Here is a 15,706-nt window from a genome sequence, read left to right as displayed (position 1 = left end):
ATGGAGGAGTTTTCTTCCTTTGCGTCCTCGGCGCCCCAGAGGCTCCGGCTTGCTGCTGATTGGCTGGTTAAAGCTGCCCTTCACAATAAGAGCGCTGTTGTAATGAAGTCACGGACTGGAAATAAACGTGGTGTTAATCTGCGGGCTGCGGGGCTATTAGCTTCGGGGCTATTCAACGCTCCATTTGGATTAAACTGCAGCCGGACGGGGATTAAATAAACATTACGGCGGATCCGGTGGCACCGGATGAACCGCCAGGCTGTGGACAAAGTCCCGATATGGGATTCTTTTGTGCTTCCCTTTCAATCTCTGTAGGAAGACACACCAGTTGCACACAAATAACAAAGGCAATTTTTAAAAAATCAAAATCTACAAGAAATTTCTCGAATTAAAAAAAATGTTGCGTGTCAAAAAATACTGACACAGTGATGTAATAATTCAATATTAACATGTCCGTCCATCCATCCATCCATCTTCCCCGCTAATCCGGAGTTGGACCAGGGAGGCCCAGACCTCCCTCTCCCCTGCCACATGGTCAACCAAAGAACCGTGGCCTGAGGTGTGTTGGTGCCAAGTGCACATATGGACACCTTTATGCCTGAACATGGTGTTTGTCATGGAAATTCCATGAACAATTCCACAAACAAGCACAGAAGTTCAGATCTGGGCGGCCGTTCTTCCCAGTCACAGCCTTCCAAGTCGCACTGTCGTTGTCCATTTGAACGTTGAAGTCTCCCAGTAGAGGGAGTCCCCCAGTAGGAGCAGCTCCTCTAGGGACCCCAAGAAGGGCGGGTAAACTCAACCATTGTTGGGTGCATCGCCACAAATAGTCAGAGAGGGTAGCCTCCCCCCACCTGAAGGCGGAGGGAGGCTACCCTCTCGTCCATCGGGTTGAACCCCACCATATAGGTGCCTCTCACCAGCCCATCTGCAGAGGCCGGGTTCCAGACCCCACGCTGAGCGTCGAGGTGAGTCCAACTATCTAGTCAGAATCGCTCAGCCTCGTGCAAGAACTTATGCTCCTTCCCCACCATTCCATGTTCCAAGAGCCAGCTTCTGCAGCCGAGGATGGGACCGCCAAGGTCACCCACTCAGGCTACCGCCCGGCTCCTGCTGCACCCGACCCTTCCTGTGGGTGGTGAGCCCAGGGGAAGAGGGATCCGTGTCGTTCCTTCGGGCTGTGCCCGGCCGAGCCCCATGGGTGAAGGCCCGGCCACCGGGCGCTTGCCAACGAGCCCTGGGTCCAATGGTTGTCTTTTTTGTAGGGGGTCTTCTGAGCCACACATTGTCCCGTCCCTTACCTGGGACCTGTTTACCTTGGGTAACCCTTCCAGAGGCATAAAGCCCCCGACAACATAGCTCCAAGGATCACTGTGATGCACAAACCCCTTCACCACAATAAGACGGCAACTCACAGAGGGGAATATTAATAATAATATTAGTATGTGACTACAAAAAATTAGCTAAAAAAATTGAATGAAAATGTCAAAAAAAAGGAAAAAAATTGTTAAGTATAACAAGAAGAATAACAAAAGAAGAGTGAAAAAAATATAAATCTTTTTAAATCTGCATGTGATTTTTTTCCAGTACAAACTTAGGGTTGATCCACAATGAAAATTCAAGGGAAATCATCTCATAATCAACAAGTTCATGAAAATACCATTTAAAAGTCGTGAAATTCGAGAGAGAGAGTGATTGTGACTCGGTCTGGGAGCTCGGCCCTCTGAGGTCCTGCTGCTCACCAAACCCCATGGACTAATATGGGATGTTTCTACAGAGGGTGGCGATGCATGAGCCGAGCCCACGTTTCTCCGGCTCAAATTACAGTGGGGACGCATTTATTTATTCATGCGGCACACCAGGATTTACATTTAGACGGACAGATGGACGTTTTTTTTTTTTTTCAACAATGAAAGTTCAGCATTAAACCTTCCGTTACCAGCAGCCGCTGCGAGGGAGAAAGAGAATAGAGAATGAAACGTGGGAGGGAGGAACACTGAAGAGCACGAAGGAGTAGCGGCCATGAAGGAGGGGATCGCAGCCAATCAGAGACCAGACTCAAAATCACAGAGAAAAGCAATGGCATGAATATATGTAAGAACCCTCATAAAGATCAGCTAAACTATGCGTGGAAATATGGCAAGGAATACCCAAACATCAGCAAGAAGACGCGGAGAAGTCTGCAAATAATACCTTGGAGAGCGGAAAAGACTCGTCTGATGAGAAGCAACACATTATTTCTTAAAAACGACCAAGTTTCGCTTTAAAAACTGGCTAAAAGAATCTTAAAAAAAAATCATTTGAAATGTCAGAAAATGACCTCCAGAAAAGAAATGGACCAAAAAAAAAAAAATCAGCATGAAATCTCAAGGACTTTAAGTTCCTGTTTTGAATCAATTAAACCAACAACATCCTATTTCTTCTTCACTTGATTAAATGGATTTAGTATTCTTGCAGGGATCGATGCTCCACCCTGCTCTGAGGGTCAAAGGTCAGGGTCTGATAGGGGAGGGACGGTTCTTGGTAGCAGATGAAACGTGAGTCGCAGCGCAAACGTGTCTGACGTCCGAAGGGAGATGGGCATCTATTGATGATTGATATATTGATCACATTGGTTTGAATAAGTCTGGTGAAGGGTGGAGAGTCGCCCCCAAACAGATGAAAGAGCAACGGGAATAGCTATATATATATATATATATTACATATTCATATTTATGTTTTAATATTTAGCCTTATTATTGTTGTTGTTTTTTTTTAAATGATGATTATCATCATCATGTCTATTATAATTATGGGATCATGTGTTACATTGGAGGAAAAAAAAGCTAATTTGGTAAATTAGCGAGCTGGAAACCATCTTGACCTGGATAATGAAGTAAAATCAAGGCTGAAGCAAAAAAAAGGGTTAATGTATTCGATTTCGACTTTATCAGATCGGGTCTTATAATCCAGATGGACTGCGGTGTGCCACTTAATTACCACATCCAACCCAATGGGATTAGAATGACGCCTGGGAGCGGTGAGTTGGATTAGATTAGAGTTACATAAGGGCAAAATGAAGAAACCGTTCTTTCAGCAGGAAAATTAACTGCAGGAAAGTATGAAAAAAAATTAAAAATCATGGAACAGAAAAGGGTCAAGAACCTTGAGTCAAATTAGCAAAGAATTACTTTAAAATTAGCATAAAATTAGTGGCTCTAAATATATGACGGAATTTACCAGGGAATGGCGAGAAACTTACATTTTTCAATCGGATTTGTTTGCTTGTTTGTTTGTTTGTTTAAACTGGCACATCACTGCGCAGGCATTCACAAATTTAATTAAATACGAATCTTGAAAAAAAAACTGAATTAAACTAACGACAGACAAGCATTAAAGCAAGGAATAAAATTATTCCTAAATCCCTCTCTTTTTCATATTTGCTCTCATGCTTGAGGCCATTATTATTGATATTATCGATGACATCATTTATTAATAATCATCTGTTGTTGGTTTTTCGAAGGAAAATGTGAGGCAAAGGCTCTTTCTATGATTCTGTAATGATACGGTCAGTTTTTAGAATTTCCTTTGCCAAATGCTTAGTTATTAGATGTTTTTTTCGTATTGAGGACATTGGTTATTAAGTTTCTGCGATTCTCCTGCTGGATTTTGATTCTTCTTTTCTTAATTCTCTAAACTAATTTCCGCACAGGCTTCACACGCCGATTTTTAGATAACTTCTTATTAGTTTGTGGATTTCAGACTCCACTTTCAGCAGGAAGGATAAATTCAGACTCCACAGAGAGACACCTTCAGGGATCGCCACTGCAAATCATCTCCCTCCACCTCTGTATCCTTCTACCCAGATCTTTGCTATCCCTCCATATCAGAACATCTAACATGCGCTGTCCCTCTGATGGGCTCATTCCCGATCCTATCCGACCTCCTCAACCCCAAAGAGAACCTCAACATCTCCATCTCCACCGCCTCCAGCTCTGCTTCCTGTCTTTTCCTCGATGTCTCTGAAGCAGACGACATGGCCGGTCTAACCGCCGTCTTCTACACCTTTCCTTTCCTTCTGGCTGATACTCTTTCATCAACCCTGACACTTTACTCCACCCGTCCCGACCTGCTTGAACAGGTTTCTTCACCTGTTTTCCACATGGTCCGTTTCTCTGGGCTTGTTGACCCTCGGTACTTTAAATCGTCCGCTTTCTTTATCTCCACTTCTTGTAGCCTCGCCCTCTCATTCACACCTGTATTCTGTCTTTTTGTCGCTAACCCTCATTCCTGGTCTCTCAGTACAGATCAAAATATCATCTGCAAACATCGCGGTCCGTGGAGATTCCTCTCTAGCCTCGTCCGTCGCCACTGCAAACAAGAAGGGGCTCGGAGCTTTTTCAAGAGCTACAAAAAGCACAATGCAGCTCCCTCCGACCTTCTCTGTGCTTCTCTGTCAACATTCTCAAAGCAAATACAGCATCTGTAGTAAGATAAGATAAGATAAGATAAGATAAGATAAGATAAGATAAGATAAGATAAGATAAGATAAGATAAGATAAGATAATACTTTATTGGTCCTCATAGGGAACAATAACAATATCAATAATATGAATATACAGGACTGTCTCAGAAAATTTGAAAATTGTGATAAAGTTCTTTATCTTCTGTAATGCAATTACAAAAACAAAACTGTCATACATTCTGGATTCATTACAAATCAACTGAAATATCGCAAGCCTTTTATTAGTTTAATGTTGCTGATTATGGCTTACATCTTAAGAAAACTATCTAAAAATATAAGAATATCATGAAAAAGTAATATTTGTTTTTTAATTGCATTGCAGAGGATAAAGAACTTTATCACAATATTCTAATTTTCTGAGTCAGTCCTGTAAATGGCAGCATAGTGCCGCAGTGTTTAGCGTTTCAGCCTCAAAGCACAAAAACCCCAATTCAATTCCAAAAAGGAGACCTTTCTGCGTTGAGTTTGCATGTTCCCCCCCCGTGTCTGCATGGGTTTCCTCAAGGTTCTCCAATTTCCTCCCACAGTTCAAAAACATGCAGCATGTTAATAGTAAAAATTTGGGAATATTGCCCCGAATGAGTGAGTGGGTGAATGGTTGTTTGTATGTGGCAACCAGAATGAATATAAATAGTACAAAGACAACTATTCTAAATCAGCAAAATGAAAAATAAACATGGAGACACTCAGATTTGTTTTCTTTCATGCATTTGTTTGCACTTTTGCTCTGGAAAGCACACTGAACTCTGCAGTGTGTGTACGTGTGTGTGTGTGTGTGTGTCTATGTGTGTGTTACTTCCAGCTGTTTGCAAGATCATTAGGGGCAACGCTGCGCTGAAAAGTCCAGACAAACAGGACGTGTGGAGAATTCTGACGTTCAAAAAATAATATTCAAATAAATATGAAACGGGGATGGAATAATTTGATACAATGATAACAATTGTAAGAGTCATATATAATAATGGGAAATAAAGCGACGACAACAACAAACACACATCATAAATATACATTTATTGATGGTTTTTGATTAAAAAGTGTGACTAAGGTTAATTTTTGAAGAATTTATCAAATTTTTCCATTTTTCAATTCATTCTGTTTATAATGTGTTAAAAACTATATATATAAAATGGAAATGTATTATGCATTCCAAAATATCAAATCAAATGACAACACATACAACACACATGCATACAGTATACATTTACATACACATATACAGTATATGTATACATATGTATACTTATACATATACATTCATATCCATATGTACATTCATATACATATACATGTTCCTCTGCAGGAAAGGCAGCATCTTACGCTTCAGTGTCTCAACAGAGAGTCACAGACACACAGACACACACACACACACACACACACACACACACACACACACACAGACACACACACACACATGCACAATTGACTGAATCCAGATTTCTGTGAGGATGATGCTGGAGGAAGAAAGGAAAAGGGAGATAGAATAAGATAGTATAAGGATGATTGTATCAGAAATCTCTCTCACCCTCTCTCTCACACACGTATGCACGCACACACACACACACACACACACACACACACACACACACACACACACACACACACACACACGCTCACACACATGCACGCACACACGCACATGTTCCAGGTAGTGATAAAGTGTCTTGTGAGCAAGACAGTGACAGGATTGTTGACAGGCACCAATCAATGAACCCCATCGATATGTGACTGGATTTCAGCGCCACACACACACACATACACACACACACACACACACACACACACACACACACACACACACACACACACACACACACACACACACACACACACACACACACATAAAAACACACACACACACACAAAGTGGTTGTGAAGGGTGATCAAGCTTGTTCATTTTAAAGTGATTTCAATATATTTTACAATCAGCTCTCATTCTTTTAATCTTAGTTTGACTTCAAGTCTTTTTTTTCTCTGACATGTTTAATGTTTTAAGTAAGAAAACAACCAAAAAAAGGTTTTAGATAGTTTTAAAAAAAATCATAATGAATTCAATTATTTGAATGATTACCGGTCTTATTTTAACTCAATATTTTATTATTTTCTCCTAAAAGCTGTTCAAAGAGGCGGAGCTTGATTTGAGTTTGGAATCAGTGTCTCTGACCTGCCTCCCCTCTTCTCGCTCTCACCTCCTTCCTGCTCTTCACACACACCTCCTTCCTCCTCTTCACACACCTCCTTCCTGCTCTTCACACACACCTCCTTCCTCCTCTTCACACACACCTCCTGGCCTCCTCCGTCCTCCTTGCCTCCTCCTCCCACCTGTCTCTCCTTCTCGATCCAAACCTCTAACAAGCCTCGCATCCACCTCACTGCATCTAAATCCCACCCATCTACCTCCGTTTGGAGCTGCGCCTCCCGCCTCCATGTGGTCTCCTCGCCTACCGCTCCTTCCTACTCCCCGCTTTTCCCTCCTTCTCCTCGCCCCCCGTTCCTCCCACCTTGCAGGGGATGAGGAGGTGCAGTCGGCGAGGGCTCGGTAACTCTGCCACGCGACTCTGTCACAAACACAAAGGAGGTGAAGGAGGATCCTGGTGAATCTGAGATCGTCCGCGGCAGAAAAGGAGCTTAGCGTCACGGAGGAGCGACGAGGTGCTTCAGATTAGTCGGCGAACACACCGTGGGGATTTACTCCTCCGCCTGCAGCTTCCCCGCCCCCCAAGAAGACTCACTAGACACACAAACCTCACGTCTGGTCGCACAAACAACTTTTTACTCTGCTGATTCTGTTTCGCATCATTTCCTCACTATGGTGTCACCGCACGACTCTTTGCCAGTGACTATTCCTCCTCCCACAAATCAAAATAACAAATTATCTATCCAGTGTGTGTGTGTGTGTGTGTGTGTGTGTGTGTGTGTGTGTGTGTGTGTGTGAGTGCCTTGTGAAATTGAGGGTCATCAAATATGAGTGCAATACCTCAATCTTTCATCTTCAGCTGCTTCATACAAATAATATAGACAGTCATTACGCACTCTAAAACACAAGCCCACACACACGCGCAAACACACACTGCAATTCAAACTAAGGTCATTTCTTTGATCTGTTTTTTTTTTTTTTGCTAATACATTGATTCATTCATTTTCCGGAGCTCTTTTTGGAGATTCTTGGCAGGATTCTAGAATATTTTTAGATCCTCTGTTCATCGTTTTCAAGCCATGTTTTCCAAACACGCAGACATATGTGCCTGCACACACACACACACACACACACACACACACACACACACACACACACACACACACTCAGCTTTGCATGTGACAATTATCTCCCCTCTCAGCAGCATTTGTCCTCCCCTCTCATCGCCTCATCTCTTCATCTCCTCGCCTCTGTCCTTAATCCTCTCTTGACTTTCCTCTTTTCCATCTTCTGTCCCACAAACATCTTCTTTCTTCCCTCCCTCCTTCCCTAAAACGCAACGTCAACGAGGAGTAATCTAAAAAAAAGAAGGTACCAAGTGTCCTGATCCTGCCTGTGTGTTAGTTTTTAGGTTTTTTTGAACGGATGGGTGGGTTGCAAATGTATTGATTGATTGGTTCATTCATTCATTTTCTACCTTCATTCATTACCTGGGTGAAAAGCAGGTTTCGCCCTGGAACGGTCGATAGTCAATCCCGGGGTCACATATCGACATTTGTTCATTCACCCTCACATTCATTCTCGTGGGAATCGGACGCAGACGTAGGGAGAACATGTGAACCCCGCGTAGGAAGGCCCTCTGTCGGAATCGAACCAGGAATCGACCGCCTTGCTTTTGGAAAACGTTAGCTTGATGACCCGAGGGGGTTAAAAAAAAAAAAAATCACATGGAAATAACCATGAAATTGTTAAGACTTGTTTGGAAATGAATCCTAAAAATCAGCAGACAACAAAAAAAAAAAATCATGGAAAACAGCTTGAAAAAAAAAAAAAAATTGTGGTTTATTGGTACACAAATTCCTGTATTTGCTTTTATTTTCAAACGACGTGACGTCACAAGACAAAGATGTCGGGGACTCAAACTGTAAAGTCCTCATACAAGGAGGTTCGGATTGTTTATCGCAGACTCGGAATAAGCCACCGAGTCTTCCGGGTCAAGGTGCGACTGAAGGTTTTCCGAAAAGTTCTGGATTGGACACAGACGGAAGCGTCCAGCAGACGAGGGGTCAAATCCTTCTGGCGGCGCCCCCGTCAGGCCCGGCGGTGTTGTCCGCTCGACAAGCGTTTCCAGGTTTCTCTGCGTCGCCGGGTCAGATACCAGCCTCTCTGCTCTCCAGTCGGTCGACTCCCTGCGGGTAAAATCACGGCCCTCGCCGGTGCGCCCGCTGCGACTCCCCCGCGGGAGCATTCCCTTCGCAGCACGTATCCACCCGCCCTCTTGTTTTCATTTGTTTCTTATTTATTTCATCCACCAGTGAGGCATTAATGCCGCGTCGTCCCGTCACTCAGGCGGCTCCGCGCTTTCGCCACTCCATTTCTGTTTATTTCCACCGTGGTTACGATGGAAGTAAAATCTAAAAGGGGAAAAAAAACTACCAGAGGAGCAGTTTGATGAGCTGTGCAGGAAAGAAATGGATAGCTGGGTCTCTTCAAAGCAAACAAGCAAACAAACAAAAAAAAGTTACGTCCAAAATGAAACACAGAATTTATTTTGGCTTGTTTCGTTGGTATTTCTTTTTGGTTTTATTTTACCCCTGCCGCCTTTGATTTATTGCCCGCGAGAAAATGCGGTTATTTTTCCGATGAAAATCACCGCATGGAAAAGTTACCTGTCAGGTTGCTGACAAAGAAACGAATGGCTAAACCGGGCCGCGTTAATTCCACTCGCCGAGAGAACTTTTTGATTTAAAGGTCATATTTTCAAACTCATTTCTTTCGCAGATTTAAGGGATTCATCGCAACTTTAGCTCTTACCGATTTCTACATTAACTGGATTCTTTATGTCCTTTTTACGGGTAGTGACTTCTTCGAGTGTAAAATGTAGTGATCGTTTTATAGGGGGAGGTTTCGTGTATTTCGAACTCCTTCACGCCTCAGGAGCCGCTGATTCAGTTTTACACCGCGGTAGCGCGGCGTGTTCTCCGCGCCGCTGTGATCGCCCGTTCGGCTCGGCCACCAAAACAGGACACGGCCAGACTGGGGCGGATGATCGGGACTGCGGAGAGAATCGTACGTGCCAAACTGCCCTCCATTAAGGACTGTTACACTCCTCCAGCGTAAGGAGCTTGTGCGGTAAACATCACCCGGGATCACATGGCAAGATGGACCGGTTGCCACTCCCATGCAGGGCCACATAGAGACAAACAGCCATTCAAACATTCATTCACGCGTCATATTGACTTTATTTTAATCCTTGAGCTGTAATTGTCTCATAATTTTCTATTCCCTCACAGTATTATCCATTTCATAGATTTTGCACACAGGACCTCAGAGTCGAGCCAGGGACCTTCTTGCTGTGAGGCGCAAAGCATTACATCACCGTGTACTTTATCATGACTTTATTTATTATCTAGTTTGTCACACCGGCCACATTAGTCATATTCACACCGACTTAAACGGTCGTTGCACTCTGCACTTCGTATTTGCATTGTTTACAGTGTTTTTTGTCCGATTCGGGGTGTAACCACATACTAGACACAAATTCCTCGTATGTATGTACATACTTTTTTCGATTCTGATTCCTTTGAATCCTTGGGCACCTTGAAAGGAAGACAAACACTAGGCAAGAAATCGATTTATAAATTGAATTAAATTAAGTGAATAGTTTTTAACTTCACTTCTGCCACAGATTTTGTGAGTTTTTCAAACAAATTAAGATTTTAATGTCAAACAAGATAATGTAGGTTACAGGTTCATTTCAAAAAGATACCCGGGCACGTCTAATTAAAGGGTTTGGACCTTTTTGCATTTTCCCAGGTATTTTTCTGGCAAGAACTTGTATTTTTCAAATGTTTACGCATGATTAATATGATTTTGTTTATTTAATTCAGTGATTGTTAAATATATGAAATTATCAAAATAAGTTAGTTTTCAAAGATTATATTTTACACTAAATAGGACTGATGTCAACATAAAAATAACAGCGTGTCTATGTAAAACATCATGTGTTATTTTCTCATGCTGACGGTCCCCCTCACCCTCAAATATTCCCACTGGGGGATGAAATCAAAGTGTGTGAAGCCTCTTTGTGAATCCGCGGCAGCGAACAGGAAATGAGCTGTTTCTAAGAATAAATACGTTTCAAGGGAAGATATTCACTGCAGGTATTTTTCTATTTCCCATCCTAACACAGTACAGGACGCTATCACCCCACCGCCGAACTCCTGGCATCTCCAGCTACATGGTAACTGAGTTCGAAGATAATCACATAGAACACACTCTCTCGAACACACACACACACAGAACCAACACATACACACAGTTGATCGGTGTCCTGTACAAGATAAATGAGCATTATCAGCCCTCTACCTCCCTGCAAGCAGATTGCTGTGTAGTCCTGCTTCCCCTCACCTCCCACACAAACACACACACACACACACACACACACACACACACACACAAACACTTCTCCAGAGCCTGATGTCAGCTCAACAGTGAATTTCCGTCCTCCAGAAACAGCAGCAAAATGATATGGAGGATTGATACAACGCACATCAGAAAACACATATGAGTGTGTGGAAACACTGCACAAACACACACACAAACACACATGATTGAGTCAGACATCATACATATCATCCTTAGCGTTGTAACGTCACAAACAACATACTAGCGGTGACAGACACACCGGCACTGCTGACAGATTTTTATTTTCCTACACAAGTCGTGGAGCCTGCTGAGCGCCACCGCCAGCCGGGATCTCCTCATGTTCGATTTGTGCCAGAATCAAACAAGCGCACAAATGAACACCCTCACGCGGCGTCCCATCAGAGCGCCGGGTCAGCGGGGAGGAAGGCACCCTGTGAACATTTAACAAGCCAGCAAACCAGCAAGCGTCGACCAATGGCGTCCAGTACAGGGCTCCTTGAAACATCCATAAATACCCTTGAAAGGCAGTGGATCCACTGATGTGTAAAAATAATTGGTTTATAAGTGACCTGGAACAGGTTTGGCTCTTAGCATATAGCGCTCATAGACTAAAAATCAGTTCTGAGCACCGTGATACTACAGAAATATGATTATGAGATCACTTCTTGGACTTGTGGTTGGAATGTAAAAAAGGGTAATGTTGAATTTTATGGGTTTTGTTATGAGGCGATGACTTGATGCTAAATTGAATTTTAAAACAATAAAACTCCGCAGAGCAATTGAATGCAACCCAGGTGAACCTGTGTGTGTGTGTGTGTGTGTGTGTGTGTGTGTGTGTGTGTGTGTGTGTGTGTGTGGTGCGTTTGCCTCCCCTGGATGGCTGCAGAGACACACTTTTCCACAACTGTTCCTGGAAGTTTTTATCTCTTGGAACGTGTAAGGAGGCGGCTACTCCTTATCTTTCCACCAGGCTGAGCTTGGAAAAGAGGAGTTCCATTTTGGTGTTTCATTTAATTTAAAAGCACACGGACACGTTGTAATTTGAAATTTTTTTTTTTTCTGTATGTGTTTGTTTTGTTTTTGTTTTTTTTTTCTCCAAACGAGGGAAACCTGTTTGGATCTATAATGGGAAACTGTCGTCGTAAAGATAGAGGATTAATTACAAACTGTAACTACCTGCCTCGGTGTGTGTGTGTGTGTGTGTGTGTGTGTGTGTGTGTGTGTGTGAGACAGAAAAACGATCGGTCAAATTTTACAGAGCAATGCTCAAGTTCTTTTTAGGTGATCAAGATGTTCTCACTTCTTCTGGCAAAAACACACACACACACACACACACACACACACACACACACATACACACACACATACACTAGCATGTGAAAAGGGTTTATAAACACATTGTGTGTTTGCCACTTAACCTCCACACACCTCTGGGCACCGATAGACTGAGATGGTGCTCATCCTGTTGCCTAGCAACAGTGACGCTATGGTCCTCGAACGGGGGCCTGCCCACCTGAATCGAAATACCACCGAAATTATGAAAACACAAACCTCACAAACAGAAGTACCAGCACCAGTACTCAGCAATACTGAACACTGTTGGACTCAAGTCTCGCATGAAGTACTTTTAGGACAGTACTCTTCAAAAGAACAAGTAGGCTTAATTACTCTGGTCTAAAAAACATGTACTGAACACTGTTTTAACTTGTACTACATCTACCATAGCTCTTTTAACTAGGCTGAAGTACTAAATCCTTTACAAAACAAGTACTACCATTTTTATAACAAGTACTTTGGTTTCTAAATACTACTGTAGCCTATTTACTGTGAGACGGCAGAAGCCGCTCCGGTTGGTGAGAAAAGAAATCGTGGATTAACTATTGGACCCTTCGGTGTAAACAGGGTTGGGGAAACGGGTAGGTCATTTTCTGAGTGTGTGTGTGTGTGTGTGTGTACCTGTGATGCCGGGTGTCCCTTAGGGCTCTGTTGCTGGGGATGCGTTCGCTCTCCCTCTGGTTGAAGGCGTACAGCGTATACGGGTCGTCCCCGGGCCTCCAACGGCGGGCGCTCAAGTAGCTGCGCTCGTCGAAACCGTCCAACATGTCCTCCCAGTCGGCGTCAGACATCTGTCACCCAAAAGACACCCCGCAAGTCAGGACCAACACGTCAACATCGCGTGTAAAAAGGTTCATACAGAGGAAACGAGTAGGAGCACATTTGTATGAATTGGTGCTTTTAGGGATCTTAGAGAGAGAAATTTGAAATGATGCCCCCTTGCATTGGCAAGTTACACACGCTTACAAAAAGAAATCAAATACCGATGATTTTACCGTTTTCTTAAGATAACACGTCACCCTAATTAGAATGCTTAACAAAACAAAAATGTAATGCAATACAAATACCCTTTTCACAAATCCTGTAATAAGTGAATAAATAACAATAATGGTAATGTGTTATACATACGTGAATAAATTTGTCCTTCCCCTTCACAAGCGGGGGGGACTCTTTTGTTATTACCATTTGTAGTAATATAATTGGTCATTGCTCCACACTTGAAGCAATGCAAAGCATTTCCATTTTAATATTTGATTTTATTATTTGGCTAACGGGCGGCACAGTGGCGCAGCGGTTAGCGCTTCGGCCTCAAAGGACTCTGGTTCGATTCCAACAAGGGGACCTTTCTGTGCGGAGTTTACATGTTTTCCCCGTGTCTGGGTTTCCTCTCACAGTCCAAAACACATGCAGGTTAAGTGGAAACAGAAAATTGGGATAAGCTCGAGCATCCCACGCAACCTTAAGTACAGGTTGAGCGGCAGTCAATGGATGGATAATTAGCTAATGTTAATAAAGTTATATTGAAGGTGATATTTTTCCTGATTTTTGCCGCCCCCTGGAGGCCCCTGACATTTACTTATATTGCCCAATGGTTCAGCTGGCTCTATTTTAGATCTTTTAGAAACTAGAACTAGGAGTCTTTGGAGTGGAGTCTTATTTTAGAGTAAGCTTAAGTGAAGCTTAAATGAAGTAAATCACTTCAGTTTTAAAGTTTCAAAATTTTGCTAAAGCGACGTCTGTGGAGGTTCTCAGTCACCCAGATCATGGTGTATTCATGTCAAAATCATCTTGTCGTGACAACTGGACTTGAGGGTATTTCACCTCTTTGCAGGAGGCGTCTTTAGTACTAATGACCTACAGGGGGAGTTTCCGAATATAAATGCCAGGATTTTGGGCGGGTCTAGGTTATGGTGGCTTGTTATGTAAATGTAAGAGTTGATCAGCAGAAACTAGGTCTAAGGGGGTCGTTATGCTAATATGGGTGTCGTTCCATGGGGACAAAAGAGCAAATTCTGTGGGATTACCTGGATTGGATTGTAAAGCTAAACAAAGGAGTGACTTTTGGAGTGTGTTGGATCACATGAACTGAGGCTCATGTGGAAGTCTCACTGGTGCTGGTGGTGAATCTTTCAACATAGCTAAAAGCTATGTTTAGATATTCCTGAGGAGGAGGCGAACTGCTCGTGAAAAGATCTGGGACAATCTTTACATTCAATAAAAGGGCGTCATAAACCAAGAATAAAAGAAACTCCATCTTTTATGTGTGTTGAAAGATTTGTAAAAAAAAAAGCTTTCCGGCGACTTTTTGTCAATTTACTGTTTGTTTTGTGGAACAGTTTTTTTAGAAAACTCGTCTTTTTTATTTCACTTTTTGACAAGGGATTTATTCATTCAGTTTGCATTGGAAAAAAAAAAACTCAAAGATTTTCTGAAAACATTTCTGGAGTTGTGTTTAGTGACTAGCTGTCATTGGGTGATCTAATAACCTGCAGTTTTGTGAAGTACAATAGCTGCTTAAAAGTCGTCTGGCTCCTTGAATGCATCACTTTTCTTAAGATTTAATGTGTTTTGGTTTTTTTTTTGGAGTTCCTCGTTAAAAGAGCATCGGACTTGAGCTTTATTTTTTCTGGCAAAGTTGAATTTCCAGCTGGAGAGATAAAACACAACGAGCGGAGACATCGGGAAAAACATAAAACTAAACTTCTAAAACAAGATGTAAAATGTTAATGGCAGATTCATAAATATTTCTCCAGAGGGAAAAACACACACCGTGACAAACCGCAGTACAATGCATAACTGATACGCTGCAGTATAATGGAAATACATTAATATACTGTAGTTCAAGGAAATGAACTATCCTACCGCCCAGTCAGATCTCCACGCTCTCTAGAGACTGTAGAGTATCTAAAAGTAGAACTGGGGCCGGAGCGTTCAATTACCGAGCTCCTCTTCTGAGAAATCATCTCCCGATCTCCATCCCGGAGGGGCGGATACCCTCGCTTTGTTTAACATCAGGCTTAAAACCCTTCTTTTTGTGAAAGCTTAGGCTAGCCTCTAGTTATGCTGCCATAGTGCTCGCTCTGCTGAGCGATACCCCAGGATGCACCTCTCTGATTCCACCCACTCTTGCGCCAGTCTGCAATTACGTCCCTTCATCAATGTGTAATAGTAGCCTTGTATCTTCTCCCGGGTTCCTGGTCTCGCCAGGCGTCAGCTATTGTTATTTACAGTGATCCCTCGCTATAACGCGGTTTACTTTTCACGGTTTCGCTACTTCCCGGATTTGCATCGTGCATTGTGTTCTG

General features: G+C 42.8%; 1 protein-coding gene across 1 annotated transcript in view; it reads right to left on the bottom strand.

The window, feature by feature from the left end:
- The window catches only part of galnt14 (UDP-N-acetyl-alpha-D-galactosamine:polypeptide N-acetylgalactosaminyltransferase 14 (GalNAc-T14)), a 105,912-nt gene that overhangs the window by 68,783 nt on the left and 21,423 nt on the right, over positions 1-15,706 (bottom strand). Inside the window, exon 2 of the mRNA XM_086143039.1 lies at positions 13,023-13,192. Coding sequence (XP_085999165.1) covers positions 13,023-13,192 — 170 coding nt within the window. The remainder of the gene's footprint in view (positions 1-13,022; positions 13,193-15,706) is intronic.

This window comes from Fistularia commersonii, chromosome 36 (assembly GCF_037954325.1).
Source record: "Fistularia commersonii isolate RoL2024-O1a breed Wild chromosome 36, RoL_Fcom_v1.0, whole genome shotgun sequence".
Taxonomy (NCBI): Eukaryota; Metazoa; Chordata; class Actinopteri; order Syngnathiformes; family Fistulariidae; genus Fistularia; species Fistularia commersonii.
Note: the sequence above shows the minus strand (reverse complement) of the source record. Positions and strands in the feature narration are given on the sequence as shown.